This window comes from Ciona intestinalis, chromosome 12 (genome assembly GCF_000224145.3).
Source record: "Ciona intestinalis chromosome 12, KH, whole genome shotgun sequence".
Lineage (NCBI taxonomy): Eukaryota > Metazoa > Chordata > Ascidiacea > Phlebobranchia > Cionidae > Ciona > Ciona intestinalis.
The window spans coordinates 4518182-4541669 of NC_020177.2; the positions used below are offsets into that span (position 1 = coordinate 4518182).

At 35.9% G+C, this 23488-nt stretch overlaps 4 protein-coding genes across 4 annotated transcripts in view; 3 read left to right on the plus strand and 1 right to left on the minus strand.

Annotated features, from left to right (window-relative positions):
• LOC100176062 (N-lysine methyltransferase KMT5A-A) overlaps window positions 1–1501 on the plus strand; it is a 2478-nt gene extending 977 nt beyond the window's left edge. The window contains exons 2-5 of the mRNA XM_009862228.2: window positions 42–132; window positions 312–415; window positions 611–757; window positions 953–1501. Of these exons, the coding sequence (XP_009860530.1) occupies window positions 42–132; window positions 312–415; window positions 611–757; window positions 953–1187 (577 nt within the window). The 3' untranslated portion in view covers window positions 1188–1501. The remainder of the gene's footprint in view (window positions 1–41; window positions 133–311; window positions 416–610; window positions 758–952) is intronic.
• A 704-nt stretch (window positions 1502–2205) lies between these two features.
• On the plus strand, window positions 2206–8189 carry LOC100180036. The gene is made up of 10 exons (XM_002125464.3): window positions 2206–2340; window positions 2637–2717; window positions 3095–3188; window positions 3318–3562; window positions 3777–3868; window positions 5012–5189; window positions 5557–5715; window positions 6585–6698; window positions 7144–7244; window positions 7410–8189. Exons 1-10 carry the CDS (start codon window positions 2260–2262, stop codon window positions 7585–7587), a joined length of 1323 nt encoding a protein of 440 aa, XP_002125500.1. The 5' UTR covers window positions 2206–2259; the 3' UTR covers window positions 7588–8189.
• Window positions 8190–8563: 374 nt separating this feature from the next.
• On the minus strand, window positions 8564–15948 carry LOC100182375 (creatine transporter-like). The gene is made up of 14 exons (XM_018814491.2): window positions 15398–15948; window positions 14529–14635; window positions 14287–14417; window positions 13849–13975; window positions 13343–13505; window positions 12920–13055; window positions 12628–12762; window positions 12240–12343; window positions 11877–12001; window positions 11306–11418; window positions 11014–11151; window positions 10418–10621; window positions 9758–9925; window positions 8564–9145 (listed from the first exon to the last, which is right to left on the minus strand). The coding sequence occupies exons 1-14, from the start codon at window positions 15406–15408 to the stop codon at window positions 9026–9028; spliced, it is 1782 nt and encodes a 593-aa protein (XP_018670036.1). The 5' UTR covers window positions 15409–15948; the 3' UTR covers window positions 8564–9025.
• Window positions 15949–18930: 2982 nt separating this feature from the next.
• On the plus strand, window positions 18931–23415 carry LOC100185377 (cytochrome P450 1A2-like). The gene is made up of 7 exons (XM_002119135.5): window positions 18931–19408; window positions 19646–19993; window positions 20247–20402; window positions 20686–20854; window positions 21306–21451; window positions 21712–21921; window positions 22389–23415. Exons 1-7 carry the CDS (start codon window positions 19107–19109, stop codon window positions 22672–22674), a joined length of 1617 nt encoding a protein of 538 aa, XP_002119171.1. The 5' UTR covers window positions 18931–19106; the 3' UTR covers window positions 22675–23415.
• Window positions 23416–23488: the final 73 nt, after the last annotated feature.

The following is a 23488-nucleotide window of genomic DNA, read 5'->3' on the forward strand; positions in this document are numbered from 1 at the left end:
GTTTTCCTTTGTACATGTTAACTTTTGTTACTTCTTTAAAGATCTGTAAAAGCATCTCCTGTTAAAAGTCACGCGATCACAGAATGTTACCCAATTCGACGAAGCTCGAGAAAAACCAAATCATTAATTAAGGTATTTGTTTCATGGAATCTAATACTAAATAAATGGTTTTACAACTACCGTTTTCTTTCGAACTATAAGAAAGAACTGAAAAATGTTTAATCTATTTATTTGTAACTTTAAGCTGCATTTATCAAGCAGTTATAATTTAAGAAAATAAGAATATGATCAAACATATTATTCTGTTACAGAAAGAACTTGCAGATGAAATAATAAACGCTGTTCAATCAAAATATGAAGGGGATTTAGAAATTGTGGAGTTTAAAGATAAAGGAAGGGGGGTCGTTGCAAAAAGGTGACTTGTTACATTTAGAGTATCACTGAGTTTGTACGACCTGTGTATTTTTTTATCTTTTTTTTTTCATAGTTATCTTTTGCATTGTATTATAACAGGATTTTGAGTGCAATTTTTTCAGGTAACTGAATTACCGTATTTTATGACAAATTTGATATGTTTCTAACTGCTTCATACCAACAACTTTTCTTTCAGGAGTTTCACAAGGGGTGAATATGTTGTTGAATATGCAGGTGATCTTATCTCATGGCATGAAGCAAAATCACGTGAAAGTGAATATGCGTTAGACACATCTGTGGGCTGTTACATGTATTACTTTAATGCAAGGAATACCAATTACTGGTAAGATATTCAACTGTAAATTTAACAGTAAAATTAATTTTGTATGTTATTATTTCTGATATAATATATATACCTGTTATTTATTTACTATTTTAACATTTAATTTTTACAATGTAATACTCAATTTGGAAAGCAATATCCAATGTATCAAAGTCATTCTAATCCATTTTTCTCCCATCAACTTTACATTCCTAGTATTGACGCAACAGCAGAATCCGATCGACTTGGTCGTTTACTAAACCACAGTCGAAGGACCCCTAATTGTCTCACACGACTTGTATGGGTTCCTACACTTGATAACCCGAACAAAGAACTTCCACATTTGGTTATAGTTGCCAAGCGTGATATAGATCAAGGGGAAGAGCTAACATATGATTACGGAGATCGGGACAAGTCTGCGGTCGAAGTTCACCCCTGGTTAAAATCATAGAAATATTGCAATCACTCGCGCACTGTCATTTTACTTTGTAAATTCAAAATATTGACACCAAGTTATAAATTGGATAAATCATACTTTCTTACCTGCCACAGAACTGTATTTGAATGATACCTAACTGTATATAACATATGTAAGCCTAACATACGTAAGCTTTCAGTTATACCTGTACTTTTACAAATAATGAACGGTAACTTTTTATTCCCCACATTAGAATTAGCCAAATTAAATGAAGTCTGTTATATTCTTGTTAAACATTTTATTATTTGTTGAGTTATATTTGTTAATAAATACCTGCCATACAATGAGTGTTTTGTATATATATTTAAGTTGTAAAACATTAGGTTTTAAATACAGTAGTAAGAAGTATTTTCTTGAAAATTGCCCCAAAAAGAGGTAAATTAATAAATTATTTCGGGTGGTATTTCGTTTTGGGGTATACCCCTTATGTTCCCATACGATTAATTATAAATAAAAAACAATAAAATTAGTGTTTTAATATGCTTTAATTTTTAATGTGCTAAAATAAAGAATTTATTTTATGCTTCACAAATACCAAGACTATATTTCGATAGTGTATAAAATTTCAACACAGATTGAACATTTCGGTAACGGGCAGCACTATACGATTTGTTTTAGTTACGACGTAAGCCAGGCGGCTTCAACAATGTGTTTGCTGTTAAACTGGACGTTTGCTAAGCATCGTCTAGTGATAGTCTTTTACAGCGGCGCTGTAGGTTTCGGTAGAATGCATAAAATATGAATAGTTGATGTAATAATTATAGTAGGATGGGGGAAGATGGGACACTTTTAGCAAATAATATCCCGATCGTGTTTTAAGCAATTAACAACGGTATATGGAGGTCGTGAGAATACGTGGTTTTAATTATTTGAATGTTCTTTATTTACTACTGAATGAGACGAGAAAATAGAATAAAAAGGTGTTTCATCTTCCCCCACCCTACTATATGTATCTAACATATGTGTAGTAGTAGTATGTTATTTTATGGTTTTGCTATATTGTAATATTTTTTCCCCATTTAAGTTGCTACTAATATAATTTATAATGTCAGCAACACCAGAACAATCAGATGAGATAAAAGAATCGGTTTTGAATCCAACTTTTCATGATATACAAGTTAAAAAGGTAAAGATATATGTATACAAAATGTTTGGTTTCCTTTAAGGTTTAATTGCTATATAAACTGTATTTTAAACTTTTCTTATGTTATCCTAATATTTTTAGGGGGAGAACTCAAAAGCTCAATGTACACAGAAAACTGAACTGATAAAATGCATTAATGAATAATTACTTTCCGTTATAAATAACCGGCCATTTTTTTATAAAAAAGAGCATTAAATATTTCACACCCACAAAAGCAACAATTCAATGCAATTTTTAACACCAATTAATTTCATTAAAATACAACTGACTTTTTTCAGGTTGAAATCTGCACGCCAGAAACTGCAACTGTTAAGTTTCAAGAACAACATTTTCCAATCGAGGAATATGAAACACATGAAGTAGGGATGTTTATTGATATATATTAAAAATAAATAAATGAAAGTAACTTATTGCTGACAGTTTAGACAACCTATATGGGACCACTGGTTTGGAGCAATTTTTGTTAAGTTCTTTGCCCACAATGACATACATGCAGCAACTAGTGGTAGCAACTAGCAACAACACATTTTGAATCCATACCGATGAATAATATTTGCTGCACAAGCATACTCTCGCATTTCGTTTCTGGTGCTACAGAAACGTAACAGACAAAAATCCAACCAATTGGAAGTAAGCCAATCTAGACATTTTAGAGGCAGCTCTTCAACCACTGCCTTGGCCGCCAGCCCTTCTTGTTATTTCCGAATAAACAATTTAATAGGTGTTTTATTGTTAGGTTGCTAAAGAAGAATTTGTTTCATATCGCACCAAAGCTGCAAAGAGCCCATGCTTGAAACCCTTAAAGGAAAGTGCTGAAGAAAATAGATTAGGTAAATTATAGCAATAAATTTATTTATATTAATTTGAGTTGAGTTTGAAATAATCTGTTGGTTTTGAACTAACTATATAAAACCAAACTTTAAATTAGTTTAATTTAAATCAAATCTGTTACATTTTAGTGTCTCGTTCCAACAGTCAAAATGTTGCCGTAGTAACCGTACCCCCTGACCCACAATTACTCGCTTCTTGTCAAAGTCGTCGCGGCCAAAGACCCCTACTAGAGGGGGGCGCGGAGCGACGTCTGCGACTCCAGGAGCTGCATCAACGAAAACAAGAAATTATTGATTCGCTTGCTCAACAAACTGGCCACCGAAGGCGATCTGGAGTTCGTAGGCAAGAGCGGAATGCTCCTCGTTATTTCGAGGTGATTTCTAACATAAATATCCTATTAATGTTAAAAAATGTAAAAGCTTAATTTTATAAACACATTATAAAACTCGATATATAGCCAAGGATCCTATCTTTTTTAAATTGATTTATAAACACACACATATAGACAAATAGCCTATCTTTTAGTTGGGTAAATCTTAAATATTTAAAGTTACAAACCAAAACATAGATATATATTTGTTTACAAGGTCTCACCAGGTGTGTTCATTACTGAGCGACCTGAATCCAGACTACAGGCAGCAAACTCTGCACAAAGTCGAACATACGGGGAATATAGATCGTAAGTCCTTACAATAGTATCATTTCGATTGAATTTATATGTATATATATGTTAATATGTATATATATATATATATAATAACTCGGGTGTTTTAACAAATTTTCATAACATAACTGTAATATATTTAATGCATCTAGCCCAAATCTAGTATAGCTATACTTAAATATTGTTTGGTCAATTATCCTTCATCATAACTGCTATTATAACAGCAAAAAATCTAGTCCAACTAATGGTATTTTAAAGAGATATATCTTGCCAATAACTAGCACCATCTGTCACTTATTTGAAAAGAATGTTAAATGGATTCTCCTGTAATGCTCATACTTAGTCCTTAACTTAAAATAAATGATAAACAGCCCTGGTTAAAATGACTGCTTAAAGTACACCTTCCCTTCACACAAATGAGTTAAACATTTTATTTAAGGTCAAAACTCAGTCAGATGATCCATGTTTAAACCCACACCCAATACACCTTATGTTTCTTATCAAAACATGGCCTATTGTTAAGCTTGGGCTGTTAGCTCAGTTTAACAAGATAATATTGTTTTGTGTCAACAAACTTATCGAAATATACAACATCAGCCTTTGAAATTATTACTGATACATGGCGTATGTACATTTTAAGGTCACATATTACATAAATCTGTACATTTATGGTTAAGTACAGAATGGGGAAGGATAGCTTCCCTATGCCTTTGCTACTGTTGTTCTAAATCAAGGCCTGAGAATGCTAAAACAGTACTTAATACTCAGGTTGCAGGATTGTGTTTTTGTTACAGGAAAACTATATATATATTTTTAGTTATAAATTATCTGTTTTATCTGTTATAAAGTAGAATCCATCTAGTAGCTATCATTATGAAGTTACCTAAGTTAGTGATAGCTGCTAGGAATAATGAATGTACAAATACAAGGTGTGCACTATATTATTCTTTGGTTGGCTACAAATAAGTGTATTGCATATATTTAATTAACGATGCTTTTATATTTTATCCTGTATGGGACTTCGGATTAAAGCCATTAAGTTGGCTTATAGCCAAACTTTTTGAAATTCATGGACAATAAACATTTTGCACAATATCTGAAAATTGTAAAAATTACAATCATGAATGCAAGTCAAATTTCATGGTTCATTTGTTTCAGTTCCACATCACCGAACAAGGCACGAGTATGGAATCGATCCGCAAGCAGTCGAGCCATCAGTAGTAACTCGTCTCGATGGAAAACTGAACAACTTCCACAAGCAAAGACAAACCATTTTGTGAAGATGCCGTTTAAACAAGTACCTGCTCTTACAATGGATGCTAATTATAAAATCAATGTAAGTTTTATTGCACTGTTTGTTATTGTGGAAGGTGGTCAAATAGACAAGATCGTGTAACCTGTGGTGTTTTTGCTTCTTTCTTGCAACCTAAGCCACGTACATATTATGCTCTATTCTGTTCGGGTAAAATCCTTGAAAACCTGAGATTTAGGCCAGATTTGGCCCACAGCCAGGTGTGAAGAAATTGAGCTAGCATTTGCAAAGTTAATGGAAAAATACACTGCAATACCGGGCAGACGACATAGTCAATATTGTAAAATAGAAAACCCATTGAATAATGTGGCACACTTAAAACTATGTTGCTAACAAGTATAATGTGCCCGGCCCTCATTCACTTCTAATGTTACACCATGCATACCCACAGGATGAGATGGTTTATCCTGGTGAAGAGATGAGAGCTATGACAGCATTTACGGTATCAAGAATACGACACGCGTTCAGAAGGATGCCTGACCCACCGAGGCTCGATTCACGGCAAGGAAGATTATTAAAAGCAAAGTTGAAGCCGTTACGCCCTGTGGCTGTGAGTTGATTTGTTTTATATTATGATTGAATAAATGAATGTAACTTACTTTATCCTCGCGAAGAAAATAAGTGATTTAAATAGAATGACTGTCTTTTTTATATTACATATTCCATCCAAGTACTAATAACACTGTTTTATCAAAGTTTACCAAACGAAAGTTTGTTATATTAAATTTAATTATTATTATTATTAAATGACAAAGGTTTGCCTGGTGGCATTTTTAAACAGAATTTGTGAAAAAATTTAAAGAATAAAGGGTAAACCTAAAAGAAAGCAAAGTGTTTTCGAGTTAAGTATGTGAAAGAGATCTTATGTAGCAACCAGAGTAGATCTTGAAGCAATCTTATTGTCTTACAAGTGTCTTTATGACATGTATTGTGATCTAATAAAGGTTGACAAACAGCTATTGTTACATCACTAAAGCTATTGTGAGATCACTTACAATTGAGATTTCTTTTTATTTTAAGCTTTGAAGGACAACAGGCACTTAAACAATTATGTAATATATATCTTAGTGTTATTAAAAGTAAATTACCTATATTATATTGGTTCATTACTTTTATTCATTGGTGTTACGTTTTTTTTTGTTTTTTTTACTCAATGTATTGATTTTGTGGCATAGTCATGTCTTAAAAACCTGTAAAGGTACAAAAAGCCAAAAATAAAGTTCACAGAATTGTATGATCGTATCCTCAAAACTGTAACAGAGCCTGATTGTTTGTTATAAAAACTTAAATATTTAATATAAGGTATTCGTGCTAACTGTATCAATGTAACCCCTCAATACTTTATATTAGCAGTCTCTTATTCAAATCAAGTATTGTAAACTGCTATTCTGGTAAAACTTAACTTCCCATATTTCCCAGTTAAAAGGTCCTGATGTCAATAGTTGTCAAGGTATTCAACCAGAATACAGAAGAAAACAAGGATATTCTCTGAGCCCAAGTCGGCAGAGGCATTTAAAGGAACAGTATTTAGAGGTGCAATTATAAATTGGTATTACAAAAATTTCCAAATATTTAAATTTCCTACTAAGAACATTTCTGGATTGACTTATTTATCCTTGTGTAGCAAAGCAATAACAGACTTTTAACACAGGTGTTTTGTTTCTACACCTCATGCTCGCTTACCAGTTACCATGTATGTAACATTGGGTATGATAAGGTGTATGAATATTACCCTTTTGCATGGTCTCTTTTATGCGCGTAAGTACTTGCATACTTACTCGCAAAAACAAAGTTAGCAAGCATAACATCATAGAGGGTTGGTTGTCACTCGCATTATGCAAGTATTATGCGCATTATGTGAGTAAAAAAAAGTATCGTGGCAGGACAGTTTAACTTTTCAGTTAATGCGAATAGGATCCCTATTCGCATTAACTTTTTACCATGCAAAAGGGGTTTATGTTGTATTCCTTTTTTCTAGGTGTGCAAGATGCATGAGGGAAATACCCTAGAGGAGGAATACGAAAAGCGCTTAAACTCCACAACTCCAGATCATTCTATTCACCCGACCTCCCCAGAACCGTGAGAAAAAATGAATTTGCCGTCAAAATTTAATAAATTTTGCCGTATTTTTGTGCTAAAAAATATCTTTCGGCAATTTTGTAATTTTTTTAGAAGATATTTTTTAGGCTTATGATATACCTGAAAGCAACTGCTCATATAGTTTTTATTTGTTTTTTTTTACAGTGAAACAAACTTGGGGTTTTCGAACGAAATTCTTGCCAATATTCAACCAGATTTTCTTAGCACTAGTGAAAATGTGTCGAGTCACAATGCTGCTTATGATGACTATGCAAGACAGGATCGCATCACAATGGAGAGGCAGTTCAGCACCATGCATCTCGAATCAAGCGTCATTTTTTAGGAAATTTAAATTTTTAAATCAATTTACTGTGAATTTATTTAATAACGAATTTTGTTTACATATATAGTAGGTTGGGGTAAGATGGTACATGTTTTTATTCTATTTTATCTTCCCATTTAAGAGTAAAAAAAAACATTTCTTGATGTATGTATTACTATATCCTCGAAAAACGTTTTTAATTGGTAGGCTAATAACACTATCAAGAAAGATGGTATAATAAATGCAAACAGCATCATCTTACCCCGTCTTTCTATACTGATTCTGTTTTCTATAAGCCATATATTTGTTCAATGTTCTTTTTAATCACTGTGACAATATTTATGAATGATTGGGACTTATTTATTCCCACGTCGCTGGACAATGACGGTCGTTATAACAATTGTGTTCTGTTTTACACCTCCTGCACATGGAATAGTTATCACATATGTAATTTTGGGTGATCATTTCTTTTTATATGTTTTTAAGAACAACCCATCAGTATAATCAATAGGTTGGAACAATGTCCGTTAAGTCTTTCCCCAAATTATTCCTATACATCAAATAAAGCATTTTAATGTAAACCGTTTAAGTTTTTATCTGAAATAAAAATTTACAACATCAAACATTTTCTGGATATATTTATTTAAACTTAAATATCATTATTGACAAAACGTACACTGCTGGCCATTTGGAGGTCAAACCATACTGCATACAGTAAACAGCTTTATAAAAATATTTTGAGGTTTTTGTTTGACGGTATCTTGTTTCCAGGTATCTCATTAAATATAGTGGGTTGGGGTAAGATGGTCCATGTTTTTATTCTCCGTTTATCATCCCAAGGGAAAATGATTTACAGAATAATAAAACTGTAGTATCACGACTCTAATAGAGGTTTGGTTGTTACAAAAATAAGAAAAATTATGCAACATCTTATGCTATAATGTCCATCTTACGGTACTATAGCACGTCCTATTGTAAGAATACAGAGGACACAACACTGCTTCAATGCATATTTGTTATTTGCTAGTTCTCTAACGAGAACGTTTAATATTAAATTAAAATAGTTGTTTTGAAACAACAAAAAATCAAATGAGGATAATGATGTTCGCACAGCAAACGGAATGCTATACGATAAACTATATACAAATAAACCTGAAATAATCCAGCTAAGAATTTCATAAGCAAAATCACACTGTCGATCTCCGCGTTTAGAAAACGCCGTAATATCGTAGGGTAGGGCAAGATGGGACACCTTTCATTTTTTTCTGGTCCTATTTAGCAGTAAAAAAGAACATTTAAAAAATTACAAAATTAATTCCTTACGCCTACTATGGACCGTTGTTAATTGTTTAAACGATCATTATATTTGGTCCCGTCTTCCCCCACAGAATTATGAGGATAATTTAAAGTCCGCATAGCGAACGAAGGATCATTAAATACATATGCAGCCGATCCAGTCTTATATCGATGTCAATATAACATTCTGTCGGAATTCCATTTCGGTGTCGTTTTCGGTTAATTTTGGAGTTTTGTTCCATTCTCCGTCTGCTAATTTCGACTCAATGCCTTGTGCCAGCCTCTGTTAACAAAAGTGTGATTTGAGTGTTACTAAAGAGACCAAATATACGTTTAAATTCATTGTTAAATGTGTTGGGGTAAAATAGAAAATGTTTCATACTATTTTATCTCCTATTTGGCAGCAATAAAGAATATTTATAGATTTTTATAACCGTATGTTCACGACTCTAAAACAGCGATGTTTAATTGTTAAAACGCGGTTAGTAAATATGGGATAATATATAATAACGGAATCCATCTTCCCCCACATTAAAGTATATACGCGGTACTGTACCCAAAACACGCCTAAATCTGTTTTGTCTTATTTTGTACAAAATATACTGTGAACGGTGTGTTTGTTTTTTTACACTAAATTTTATTCGTGGTAACTTAACAGTGCAAACGAAATAAGAAACCCTCGTGTCATGACGACACGCGATGATAAATTTTCAAGCACTTCATTTTCGATGTAAAGTTTATAGTTCTATAGGAAACTTAAAGTGACAAACAGTTGACCTTCTTAACATATTAATTAACGTGCTCATCCATTAGAGCTATTCTTTCCGTAAATAAAAACATTCCGAAATCGTGAACAAAACTGCGAATTTAAGACACTTGATATTTCTATAATGACCTGCTTAATGGACCCGCGTCCATTCATTAGAACGTAAATGAAAACCCCTGGTATCCACAGCAGTGATAATAGAGATAAAGCCCAACCAAGAACGTTCGCCCAAACTGGATAGGTATAGTCCGCCACTTTAAGAGGGGTCCATTTAACACAGTAAAAGAGAAAAATTGACTGAAACGAAAACAGAATCTATAAGATACGGAGTGAAGTAAAACATTTAGAGGGTCAAGTTAAGTAAATTCAGTCGAAAACGGAAATTTTACACAAAACGTTTAGAAACATTATAATGTTTAAAAAAATATGCAACTAATCTTTGTCGGGGCAACGACGTCATTGGCACGATAATGACGTCATTAAAACCATTCCTACTGACTTACACCACTTGCACAAGTGGACAGGAAACCATAAACTATTTGTCGCTGCCAGCTTTACAAAATGCCGGAGCACTTACGAGTTAACCGCATTACCTATTAAATAAAAATTACAGATGGAATCAGAAAAAATGATTATAATGTATAACCTGAACTCATATTTCTAATTAAAGCAGCAGCATATTATATTTAAAAAAGGAATTATTGTTTAAAAAAACAAACCAACTATATTTTAAACTTAAATTGCCATGCAGTGTACAATGGTTCACATTTTATATTTCGTTTTACTCACCGATGTAATTACAGGAATGAAATACCGGTAGCTCAGCTTAAACCAAACTGATAATTGATCTCCAGTCATTCGTTTAACGTCCGCGGCAAATTGGTCTACGTCCCACAGCCACCCCACCGATATCGACTCGAAGAAAGCGAGCAATAATAGAATGATTCCAGAGGCTCCGTAGTAAAATATGAACTCGAAAATGTAAATTCCACTCTAAAGTAAAAGCGTTGGTGTAATAAAACAGAAACGTTTAGGACTTTAGGTGCACGCAAAAATAGGTTAAACGCGACGTACAATAACTCCCGACACGGACATTTTTGATCTTATTGTGTCAGGGAAATGTACGTTTACGCTGGGATAAAAGCGGTCTTATGAATTAATGGCGACCTTTTTTTCAAAACAACCAACAGTCTAAACGCGATGATATTTTAGTTTTATGAGTAAAAATGGGATTGAGAAATATTAGATATTACGTTCTGACGGTATTCATCTTACCCCACAGTACCATATTTATGAGCAGTATAACGTAATTTTCTCACGTTCAAGTTACAGGCATACAAATTGACAAGATGTGTAAAAAAGAAAACTATATATTATATCCTTACGTTACTCAACAGGCTGCAACTTATACTAAACAGAAATAAACCGAGTCCCAAGTTTGTTAATATTTTGCGGCCTCTGGTCAGTTTCAACTTCGGAAAAATATCAGTGATTGTAGAAACGAGGGCGTCGAAATCTGAAAACTAATGAAAAATATATTAGCTCAAAGGGCAATTTTAGCAACAAAAAAAAACAAGGTAAAATATATGAAACAAAATGAAAACTAATGTAAATATTCATTAGCCCAAAATTCGGGGGCATTTTTAGCAAAACTCTCTTTGCATATACAAAACTTACCACTGAGTCCACTGCTACGAAAAAGAACATGACGAAAAATAACACAGACCATAATTGGGGAAATGGCAGCATCGAGAATCCGAGTGGTATGACTTGGAATATTAAACCAGGGCCTGGAATATATGATATGAGCGAAACAATATTTTTAACAAGACGACGAAAGGTCGTTCTGCAAAGCACGAACAGTGTAAAGTAAGGTGGGGAAGACGGGACACCTTTAGCACATTATATCTAAATATCCTGATCGTGTTTTGAACATTTAACAACGGTCCATGGGGTTGCGAGGATACGGTTTTATATTTCTTTGCATTTTCTTTGTTCCCCTTCCAAATGGGCCGAGAAAATAAAATGAAAAAGTGTCCTATCTTCCCCCATCGTACTATATATAGATACAATATAGTAGGTGTTTTTTTAGTTTCTGATTTTAAGTATTTATTTTAGGTGGGATAGGGTGCGAATAAACCAACTTATTGGTCCACGTATATACAACCTATTAGACCGCTTTTGTGTAAAGTCTTTTTTTTAAGTTAACTTTTATGAATTTTTTTTATGAAAGTTACTTGTTACTTACCAGTTTTTAAAATTTTGTCGATTTCTACGCCTTGCATGGCAGCCATATGACCGAGGTATGAGAAAGTCATCAATCCCATTAGAACTGACGTGAAGGCGCCGACGGGCACAAGTATAAGCGCTTGTCTGTATACCATAAATGTCATATTTAAACTGATTGCATTCACTTTAAATGAAGGGCAACCAAGACTTATTGAATTATTCATAAACAACATACGACTCTTTGTATTAGAGACCGACTGGAAATTACGTAATCGGTCGAGTCCCGGGGGGTATTTACGAGCGGTTTTGCTACGAAAAGAGCAGACGGCGTGATCTAACAGCTGCTGTGCTTAGTGAGCATTTAAACAGCTAATGTACAAACCTGTAGAAGTTATTATTGAAGTGATTGTAACTTGCAAATGTTGTCAAACTTGCGAAACCGATTGCGTAAGTGTAGAGCACTTGGGACGCAGCGTCGATCCAAACCTATTAGGAAAATTAGGTTTTATTGATGTTACAGTATACAGTAGTAGGGTGGGAAGACGGGACACTTTAAGCACATAATACTTAAATATCTTGACCGTGTTTTAAACAATTAACAACGGTATATGCGTTGATATGGTTTTATAATTCTTTGAATGTTCTTTGTTTACTACCAAATGCCACGAGAAAATAGAATGAAAGGTGTCCCATCTCCCCCCCAAATATATGAAATCGGGCATTCTAATGCAAAATTAGTAATGATTAGTCATTATCTTTTACACCTATACCTGAGCTTTGGCAAGCTCTGCAAATTTTGGTATAAGAAGTGTGCTGATTCCTTTCAACGCCCCCTCCAATGTTAGGCCTCTTATTAGCAGCACCATAATCATGACGTATGGAAATGTAGCTGTCACATAGACGACCTGCAACGATAAACACAAAATTTAACAAATGCATCATCGCGTGTTTAGAGCTCAACTTTTTGAGAAGTCGTCTGAGTTCGATGCGTTGAAAACTGACTCCCCCTCGGCGTTGAGTAGAAAACTCCATTTTAAGTAAAAGTGCGATTAATATTCGAACCTTGCCGCTGGATTTGATTCCTTTGATGGTGATTGCAATGATGGACAAATAGGAAATCGCCAAACAAATCAGCATCGGCCAGTTGAAGCCGCCATAGAAGTCGTTTCGGTTATTGGCAAGTCGTAATACGTAGTACCTCAAAAATATAATTTCACATTCAGCATCTTTCTAGCGCTGATTGAGTCGAAATTACTTAAGTGTGTTTTCGCATGGTGAATTATAAATGAAAGGGAGGCCTATAGTTATAGCAGTTTGACGCCGTTCAAGGAGTGTTTTTTTACAAAGTGTTTACGACAAACGTGTAGAGTTACAATACTTAGCTTGTGTTACATTGTATGTCTTGTATTGTGACCGAATTCGTCATTATCAGAAACCAGGTACTCGCTAAAAAAATCTTTTTAACCTATACACATTTACACTCACCTCCAAAACTGTGCTTGGGCAAGTGAAGTATCAGAATATGTTGCATTTATAGTTGCGTCAGTGGGTGTTGTCTCGTTTGCGAACAAGTTAGTTTCGTTCATATACTTGGTATGGCTAACCCACCCGTTGTATGCGATGCATGGCTCCGTGTTCCACGCGTTGTCTGGAATTAAATTACAATTGCGATAAATACATCATTAGCTTATTGAATTGCCAACGATTAACTATAATTGGAATTTGAGCAAGTCCCATAAGCGCCCCCGTGGTTCACGGTTAGACCAAGTTCTTATCAAACGCTTGCAGCATTTTAAAACCACCCGCACAGCTGCGATAATAAAGGCTCTTATCAAAACTAACCGACACTCCTGTCGCCCTATCCCTATAGGGCCTAGGCGGTCGTTACTTAACATTGAAAGCACCGCACTGTTCAATTGAATTCAATGCCGACTCTTGCACTTGGAAGTTGAACGACTTTTGTACTTGTTAGTAAAACATTAACGTCTTACCACAGACAGTCCAAGGCAGGTCATGTGTTGTGAATGAATGATAAAGATAAATTATTCCCCACGCCATAACCAGCATATAAGGCACAATGGACATAGTGGTCATGACTATGCATCCGTATCCATAACCCTGGAATAATACAGCATTGTTATAAATTGTAGAGCGGGGGAAGATGGGACACTTTTTTGCTCTATTTTCCCGGCCTATTTGGTAGTAAACAAAGAACGTTTAAAGAATTATAAAACCGTATCCTCACAATTCATATAGAATATAGACCGTTGTTAATTGTTTCAAATATCATGTGCTAAAAGTGTCCCGCATCTTTCAATATACTACATATTCTATATGGTTAAGTTATTCCAGCGTGGCACGCCATGGAATCTGGGATATTGGTTAGAGTATGTTCATCGCTGTAGTTACGAAAGCGAAATTTTAATAACCTTCATTAATGGTATTCTGTCCCACGCATTTAGTTTCCCGCGCTGTGTGAATTGACCAATCGCAATTTCAAATATATACATGGGGAGTCCAAACACAGCCACCGACAAGAGATAAGGAATCAGAAACGCTCCTGGAATGCAAAGGCGTTAACAGATTTGTACGAAACGATGTAGATGTACAATCTTATGGGTTTAATACATGTGTATTACTACTTTAACACAAGATAAATTCAAATATATACCTCCTCCGTTTCTAAAACAAAGATAGGAAAAACGCCATAGATTTCCAAGGCCGACCATGTAACCAAGAAGTGAAAATATGAATTCGATTGGCCGGTCCCATGTTACACTGTGGAAAAATGAAAATTATTATTTTTCAATGTATATATATATATGTAAGTACAAATGTAAACTTAATCTTTTTGCGCGCGTTTAAATTAACAGAAATGTGAGAAGTTAAAAATCGATCGAACTAATTATCCATATTGTTATTCACTAAAAACAAACGTTCTTCAGCATACAAAACAACCGGAAAAAAGCATCACTTTCAGTCTGGTGCCGTGGCTCAGTGGGTATAGGCGCTTGCATCGGAACCAAAGTGTAACACTGATTGGCGTACGTGTCCTTGGGCAAGACACTTAACGGACATTACTCCAACCCAGCGGTCATTATTTGGTTGTCCAATGTATAAGCCATATCAAAAACAAAAATCATACACGTAAGGATAAAAAAGGTGCAAAAAATACCCGTCTGTGTGCGGTGCAATGTCGCGGTACCGATTGCACAAAGGACTTAAATGGGCTTTTCTAGTGTTAGGGTAATGGGCCAAATCTTGCCTAAATCTCAGGTCCTTGACAAGGACCTCATCTATAAACAATAGAAAAGCATCACAAAAACGGCTTCCGTTCTCACACTATGCTACACACTGGTAATCATGGCTAAAATACGGCCAGTAATACTGTACAGTTATAAAACACATTTGATAAGTTGTACTTAAAACTGCAGCGTTGTGCCCTTAATTAAACGTTTATATACAAAATGACAATGTGTATTTTGTAATAAGGTCTTAAGCCCACGAGATTTTTTTTCATTATCCACAAATAACACTCACCGACTTTTCATATCTTGACCGGTTATATTTTGGTTCCTAGGCTGATGCTTCTGCAACGTATTACTCTCAGGTATAGCTAAGAACACGGTACTATTTGCCCTGGAAAAAAGAAACAATGACGGACACTGGTCAAATTATCGCTCGTTTTCTGAAAAACGCTGTAAGCTTTCTTCTAACTCATTACGTCTATCAAGTGTCTGTCTCAGTCGACCGCAAAAATGCTCTATCCCATCGGCTGCCCATTAACGCTCCAGAGCTTACGGAATGCATCTTAGGAATATGTGCAGATAAATATCTAAATAATACACATTACTCTGCAAAAAAAGTCCTATTTTCTATGTTTAGATGACAATATGAGCTTTCTTGTACTCTTGCTGTCATCGCGTTTCTCTCTACTCTGATGCCGCTCGATTGTACGCTAATAAACTGAGTTGTCGGCCTTATGTTATGGAGTCGTTATACGTTGAGATGGACGCGACCACTGGACTTGTTCCTGCACGCCTGCATGCCCAACAATACCGATATAAAAAGATTGGGGAAGATGGGACAGATCTTATTCCATTTTCTCGCCTCATTTGTTAGTAAACAAAGAACATTCCACGAATTATAAAACTATATCCTCCAGACTCCCACAGACCGTTGTTATTTGTTTAAAACACGATCAAGATATTTAAATATTATATGCTAAAGGCGTCCCATCTTCCTCCACCCTACTGCATATTTATGTTGACTTAAATTGCATCTTATTCGTATCATTTCAGTTTATTGTTATAGTAGCCCAATAAGAAATATTCTAAAATACATTCAATTCATTGGTAATTTTGTATGCGTTTAAAAATCAAAATGCCTTTTTTAGGTACAATTTGAACGATAAAAAAGTTTTTTTTTTGAAAAACAGAAATATTATTCATGAAATATGTGGTCCGTCACGTGCATAATTTCCGTTTTGTTTTGTATATACAAATCTGGCAGCTGGCAAATGCTATAACATTAACATATGTGGTTTCGATAAAATCAATTATACAGGATAATCAAACATATACAAAATACAAGCTTACTGTAATGCGAAGTATAATCTTACTACTTCGTTAATAACCGGTCTGTAATTTAAACGAGGCGTGTTTAATACAATTTGCTATTCACGCCCTAGTAGGATACAATGTATAGTATTGTATAAGTCACATATCAAATATTTTTAACGGCTCATCTGGTATCAAAAACGTAGTGTTTCGTCGACGTTTCGTTTGCCGTTTGGCAAGACTTCATCAAGATAAACTGGTATGTAAAACACGCAGCATGACAACGTTTTTCATATCAGTTGGGCTGTTGAAAAAATATTTATATTATGTCTGGTAGCAGAGGTAACAGAAAAAGTCACATATTGTTACATATAGTGGGGTGGGGTAAGATGGTGAAAGTTTTATTTCCCTTTTATCAACCCATTTGTTAGTAAACATATTAACAGAGTTGTATAACTGTATCGCCGCAACTTTATAATAGCGTTCTTAATAGCTTAAAACTCGATTAGTATGTTAAATTTAGGTGCTAATAGCGTCCCATTTTACACCACCCTACCGTTACCCATGATGTCCCAACCAATGGCGTAACATTCAAGCTATATTATATTAGTAACCATCCCCGCAAGGTGTCGCTACACACACATCTCTGACACGCCTTCTTCGCCACCGACACCCATTCAATCATAACAAACCCAGTAAATGTTTTGCATGTTAACTTGCGTTATAGCCGCCCAAAATAAAGATACGCATTTAATATTCTGTAGATGTTGTTTGTTAATATCTAATGGGACGATGCAAGAGAATAAAACGTTAACCATCTTATCCCAACTTATACTGTACAACACATTACACGGAGAAATGAGGTGTAGTAGGGTGGGGGAAGATGGGACACCTTTTAATTCTATTTTCTCTTTCCATTTTGTAGTAAACAAAGAACATTCAAAGAATTATAAAACCGTAACCTCACGACTTCCATGGACCGTTGTTATTTGTTTAAAACACAATAAAGATATTTGGATAATATGTGTTAAAGGTGTCCCATCTTTCCCCACACTACTATATATGGTTTGCTTAGGTAATATGGGACATTCCACTTCCTCGACCTATTTTTTAGTAAAGTAAACAAAAAAATTACTGGTTTAAATAACCGTATCCTCGCGAATGGAAAGATGCGTTGTTAATTGTTAAAACACGATCAGGAATTATGGGCCATAGGGGCTAACGGTATTCCATCTTCCCCACAGTACTATAATAGGGTGGGGGAAGGTGGGACATCTTTAGCACATATTATTTAGGTATCTTGATCGTGTTTTAAACAATTAACAATGGTCTATGGGAGTCGTGAGAATACGGTTTTAGAATTCTTTAAATGTTCTCTGTTTACTACCAAATGTGACGAGAAAATACAATTAGGAGTCCTGTCTTTCCCCACCCTACTGTATAATAGTTTTTTTTGTGAAGATTAAAGAGGTTATTATGTAACTTTGGCCATTGAATTTGAATTAATGCTGATAATGCGGCCTTGTTAAAATAAATTGTGTAAAACTCAGGGCCAAGGAATTTTGTTGAAAAGCTTGTGCGCACGGTATCAGTTACAGAAGAATTTAATTAAACGTGTTCGGTGTTGCAAAGACAAACGCAGAAATGTGTTTGTCAATTACTAGTATAGCGCGCGCATTTATAAAGACATATCTACCACCTAAAAAGTGTGGATTTGGCGCACGTCAGAATATGACTGAGCCTTTTATTAAATGTTTTTTAAGTGGTGTTCGACTGTGGAAGCATTCAACACATAACGCGCAGTCAGTGTGCATGAAATTTAACGCGTCAGATCAATCAACATAGCTTTCATGTGTCGTTGTCACAAGTCCTATCACCTCATGCACTTCGAAAGAAAGCGCTCATTCTCTTGTAACTTGACTCAAGTATGACACGCCAGGCGACGCCATTCGGGGCTAATATTTCGACATTCCTCTTAGGCGTTACGGCTGAGCAGTCACGACCTTTCTGAGTTCATCGGCCGAGAGACTGAAGGAACGAACGATTATTTGCCCCTGTAAAGGCACATAGGTGTGAGGCGGCCGCAAAGCTTTACTCTACATTTATCATAGTAGACGAGTTATAGACAGATCGTATAAATGGCTGCGTTTGACTACGTTGTTTTTGCAAGCAGCTAAACGTTCAGCCCGATTTATTGCCAAAGCAAACCCTTAACACAGGAGAGTACAACGAGCAAATGTGGCGAGACAGCAAACAAAGTCGTAAATTTAAACTTTAACAGTCACTGTTGCGCTTGTAAACTTTATGAGTTGTCAGGTACCATTTGTAATATGCGAAGGTAGAATGAAGGAACTGTATATCGGTGTGGGCAACCACATTAGAAGGGTTTTGCCCGAGGTATTGTAGGCGATACAAAAGATAGACTAACACGGGATAATGACAGTAAATACATTTTAACTCACGTCTCGTGTAATGTTTATTATTATTATTATTATGTTAGTTTATTTTCGGATGCATTCGCTTAGTCCGAGCATAATACAGATGTTTATGTATTATTTATGTACATCACAGGGGTATACGCATAGAATGTTGCGCAAAGCACAGACGGGAAACTGTACTGTGACGTCATTACTTCCCCAGAGCAAACATTGGCGGAATTGCAAACAGAATTATTGCCGCTTGCTGTCTGCATGATGATCACCGCCGCAATTTTGCTCGACGCTGGAAGATCGTTCGCGGTTCCTGTAGCATTCACTGCTGTTTCTGTTCTGACGCTGTATGTGTGCCTACGAAAAAGACAGGGCATCCCTCCCGGTCCCACAGCCTGGCCATTGGTCGGCAATTTGTTCTCTATGGGTCGACAAAGCCACCTCATATTAGAAAGCATGCGGAAAACCTACGGCGACGTGTTCTCAGTCTACTTTGGCTCAACTTTAGTGGTCGTTGTCAATGGTAAAGCGGTTGAGGAATGCCTGTCAACACATTCTGCAAGGTAACAAATTATGGGAACTACAAAACCTATTCGCAATTTACTAATGTCGTACTGTGGGGTAAAATGTAATAACTTTAACATATAATCGCAGATTCCCTAACCGTGTTTTTAACAATTAACGACGCTCTTTTAGAGTCTGTTATATAAATTTGTAAATATTCTTTAAAGAGGACTGACAATTGGACTTGTCCCATCTATTATACATGTTACCCCGACCTATTATACATTTTTATGCAGATATTCCATGCGTCCTGAGCTTCACACGACACAGTATATATTGGAAGGGAAGAGCTTTGCATTCTCACATATAGCAGTATCAGAACACAAACGATACCGCACGTTAGCTGTAGCTGTGGTTAAACAACTTGTCAACGGCGGTGGCGAGAAAACAGACGTTGCAGTCAAACATGGTCTGCAGAATGGAACGCGGCATAGCTCTATCGAAGACAGAATCTATATGGAAGCTGCTTGCATGTGCGATAAACTGTTAGAGACATCAGACAAGCCTGACCTGAAAGACGAAATACTGCAGGTCATAACAAAAGAACTGTGCCGCTCGGCAGCGGACATGCTGCTGGGAAATACGTAAGCATTTTGCAAATCATAACTATACTATATAATAGGGTGGGGGAGATGGGACACCTATTTCTTCTATTTTTTCGTCCCATTTGGTAGTAAACAAATAAAATTTAATGAAATATAAAACCAGACCCTCAAAGACCGTTGTTAATTGTTTAAAACACGATTAGGATATTGGGATAGTATGTGTTAAAGGTGTCCGGTCCTTCCCTACCCTACTACATGAATAATATAATGAATAAGGTGTTTTGATTAACAGGCTGTCCGAGTATGAACTTGACGAAATTTCTCGTGTGGTAGAAAACTTGCGTAATTCAAATGAGGCGATTATGTTAGTCAATTTTATCCCAGCGGTCCGAATGCTCTGGAGAAATGGATTACAAAAATATATTCAGTTAACCCAATCGTTAAACAGGTTGGTCTCACTAACTTAGATCTTGCGTAGCGTTTCTTAATATTTTAGTCCTAAAACCTAGTTACCATTATTTTAAAACTGTGGGCCCCTGTGTAAGAAGCCATGTAGTAAATTGTTAAAAAATAAGATTTAATTTGCCATTGGTTTATTGCCGTTCCTGGTTCCCCATATATTAAACGTTTTCTTGATCCCTTTCTGAACTCATAGGCAAAGAAACTGTCATAGAAACAGTTGTGAATAGCTTTTCTTTATAGTTTACAACCCCAAAAAACTCTCTGTAAAGGTTTTTCGAACGTTGTATACGAAATCGGAAAGCGCAACTCGCAACGGTTTCGAACGGACATACCGAAGACAATGGTGTCTGGCTTACCAACGGTGTTGACTGTACTGTGAAGTTTTGGCAAAAACTAAAGAACGATCCACAATACGAAGAAAGCAGAGTCATGAAAGTGGTAAAAAAATTTAAATATTTTAATCTAGTCGATTGTCCGTCATATGTAAAGGTTTGAACGTTTGGGCATTGATTGCATTTTTGCAATGAAAACATATAGTTATCAAAATGCCACGCCGGTCAGCAAAAGGACACAGGAAACACGTTATCTTCGTCTTTCGTTTGCCTCTTATTAATACTTTCACGTTTAACATTATAGGCCCTACTGCGGTATAAGATGGGATACCGTTAGCTATACTTTATTTCCTAGTGGTGTTTTTATAACATTTAACAAACCCTTTTCACAGTCTCGGGTCTATGGTTATTTTTATTTGTAATTATTTTTTATTTACTACCAAAAAGACAAGAAAAGAGAATGAAACAATGAAACAATGTCTCTTTGCTTTTACCCAACCCTATGATAGAAAGAATAAAAAGTTCGCAAAACGTTTATATGTTGCTATGATTACCAGGTAGCTGACTTGTTCGGCGCTAGAGTGGACACGATGACCGTTGCCCTCGCATGGATGATTGTCTATTGGTCCACTTACCAGGCGGCACAAGAAAGGGCACAGAAGGAAATTGACCACTTCGTGAAAAACGAAAAACGTTTACCGAGGTAAAGCTATGCCTGTAAATTTAATATATATGGTTATTATAAATGACGTATTATACACCTGGAACATTAACCATTGGGTATCGTGTTCGAGACTCAATGTGACCACCATAGAACTTTAAAAGTTCCCCCGCCCTACTTTATTCATTCCCTTGAAAACGACATCAAAGATCATATTAGTGAAACAATTGAGAAAATTAATAGCAAAACTATTAATGAGCGAATTCCAAACATTAATTTATCTATTCATTAATGGAATGCAGGTACTCCGAAAGAAATCAACTCCCGTACACAATGGCCCTTATAATGGAAGTTGAAAGACATTGTAGTTTCGTACCATTTACCCTGCCACACGCCCCTGTGCAAGACACGATGCTAAATGGATATTTAATCCCGAAAGGCACAATGATGTTAATCAGCATGCGGTCAATTAACCACGATACTGCAGTGTGGGACTCGCCTGCTCAATTCCGGTAAGTTAGAATGATATAACAGATGTAGTCGGTAACTATGTAACATGTTCTATCTTACCCCACTCCACTATAGGATATACTACTATAGGAAGATTTAACGTATATAGTGTTTTAGGTGTGTTTAGGGTATAGTGTCAACTCTGACCTGAATCTTAGGCGTGTCGAACCATATAGAACCTCGCCAATATAGAATAGGTTATGCTTGGGTAATGGGACAACTTCGGCCCAATGTCAGGACATATTGCGTGTCGCGCTGTGTAGGGCCTCGCCCATACAGAATAGGTTATGCTGGGGTAATGGGACAACTTCCAGCTTAATCTCCGGACTAATGGAGTGGGGTAATATAGAATATGCTGGGGGTAATGGATTGGGTGAACTCTAGCATACATCTCTGGGATTTCTTCTCTCTTTCTTGCATCGTCTATGTACTTACCCATTATGTACTTCAAACGTGGAATAACTTGTAGACCTGAAAGATTCCTTTTGGATCAGTCTGGAGGTTTTAACAGCGCATTGGCGGAACAAGTTATGCTGTTTGGTGCTGGGAGGCGACGGTGCGCAGGGGAGGCATTAGGACGTATGCAGATATTTCTTTACTCGGTCCTATTCCTAAGAAAATGTACGTTTCGACGCAGCGACAAGGATGGCCACGTTTTGCCCGAATCCTTGGCCGGAATTTCGTTAATCCCTCAAACTATGTGCGTGTCCATCTCACGGCGGGAGGCTGACGGTTCTAAAAACACCGAGCCGTGATGAAGATGTGGCTGTAGCGGTCACGCTTTTCGCGACAGTGTTAGTTATCCAAGTAGTTGATTCTAAATAACATCAGGACCTTTTAGTTTTTGCCATTTTTTGTCATGCGGGAAACTGCTGCCTTTTTTCTTTATTTTGTGATTTCTGGCATACTATATGGCCATATGCAACTCGTTTTCAGTCTTTGGCGTCGAAATTGTTTTACTTCATGGAGTTTTGTTTCTATTTATTTCGCTGACTTTTTTGTCTCTTAAACCTTAAATTTGCCCAACAGGTACAGAGTTAATAATAACTTAGGACTGATCATTATAAATACTTTGCTCAAATTTAATACAAATTAGATTAAAATGTTACCGCGTTGTGCTGTATGATGTTACAATGTGTAACCTTTTTTGAATGTGTAACCTTTTTACTCGGTTCAAAGGTTGTCTAACAATATATCGTATAGGTGTGAAATACTCCCTTCAACGTGTACATGATACAGCATGCTACAACACTGTTAGCCTCCCGCAATGTAACCTATTCTTCTTTTCTGTATATATAACATAGATGTGCATTTATTGTTTTAATCATTTTTTTCTTTTGTTGTTATTACATACCCCCAGTTCATTAAAAAGAGTCAATCAGTCCGTTTTTAAAAGGTCCCGTTTCCCTTTTATTTCTTCATGGCAACTTCAAACTAATGTAGTCTTCGTCAATTTCACATTCGATACAATAATAAATAATTTTAAAATGCTTGAATCTATACTTGCTGTACAAATACACGAGCACGAGGTGTATGAAACAGAACACCAATATTTTACGACTATATAGT

Excerpts from the sequence above, each read along its gene's own strand:
- LOC100185377 (XM_002119135.5), top strand. The coding sequence starts at position 19,107 with ATGATGATCACCGCCGCAATTTTGCTCGACGCTGGAAGATCGTTCGCG. Across the intron at positions 20,403-20,685 it reads TTAACCCAATCGTTAAACAG|GTTTTTCGAACGTTGTATAC; the intron begins GTTGGTCTCACT and ends CTCTCTGTAAAG. Across the intron at positions 21,452-21,711 it reads AACGAAAAACGTTTACCGAG|GTACTCCGAAAGAAATCAAC; the intron begins GTAAAGCTATGC and ends AATGGAATGCAG.
- LOC100180036 (XM_002125464.3), top strand. The coding sequence starts at position 2,260 with ATGTCAGCAACACCAGAACAATCAGATGAGATAAAAGAATCGGTTTTG. Across the intron at positions 2,718-3,094 it reads AGGAATATGAAACACATGAA|GTTGCTAAAGAAGAATTTGT; the intron begins GTAGGGATGTTT and ends TTTTATTGTTAG. Across the intron at positions 5,190-5,556 it reads ATGCTAATTATAAAATCAAT|GATGAGATGGTTTATCCTGG; the intron begins GTAAGTTTTATT and ends GCATACCCACAG.
- LOC100182375 (XM_018814491.2), bottom strand. Across the intron at positions 14,418-14,528 it reads TTGTTTTAGAAACGGAGGAG|GAGCGTTTCTGATTCCTTAT; the intron begins GTATATATTTGA and ends TTTGCATTCCAG. Across the intron at positions 13,056-13,342 it reads GCCCAAGCACAGTTTTGGAG|GTACTACGTATTACGACTTG; the intron begins GTGAGTGTAAAT and ends TATATTTTTGAG.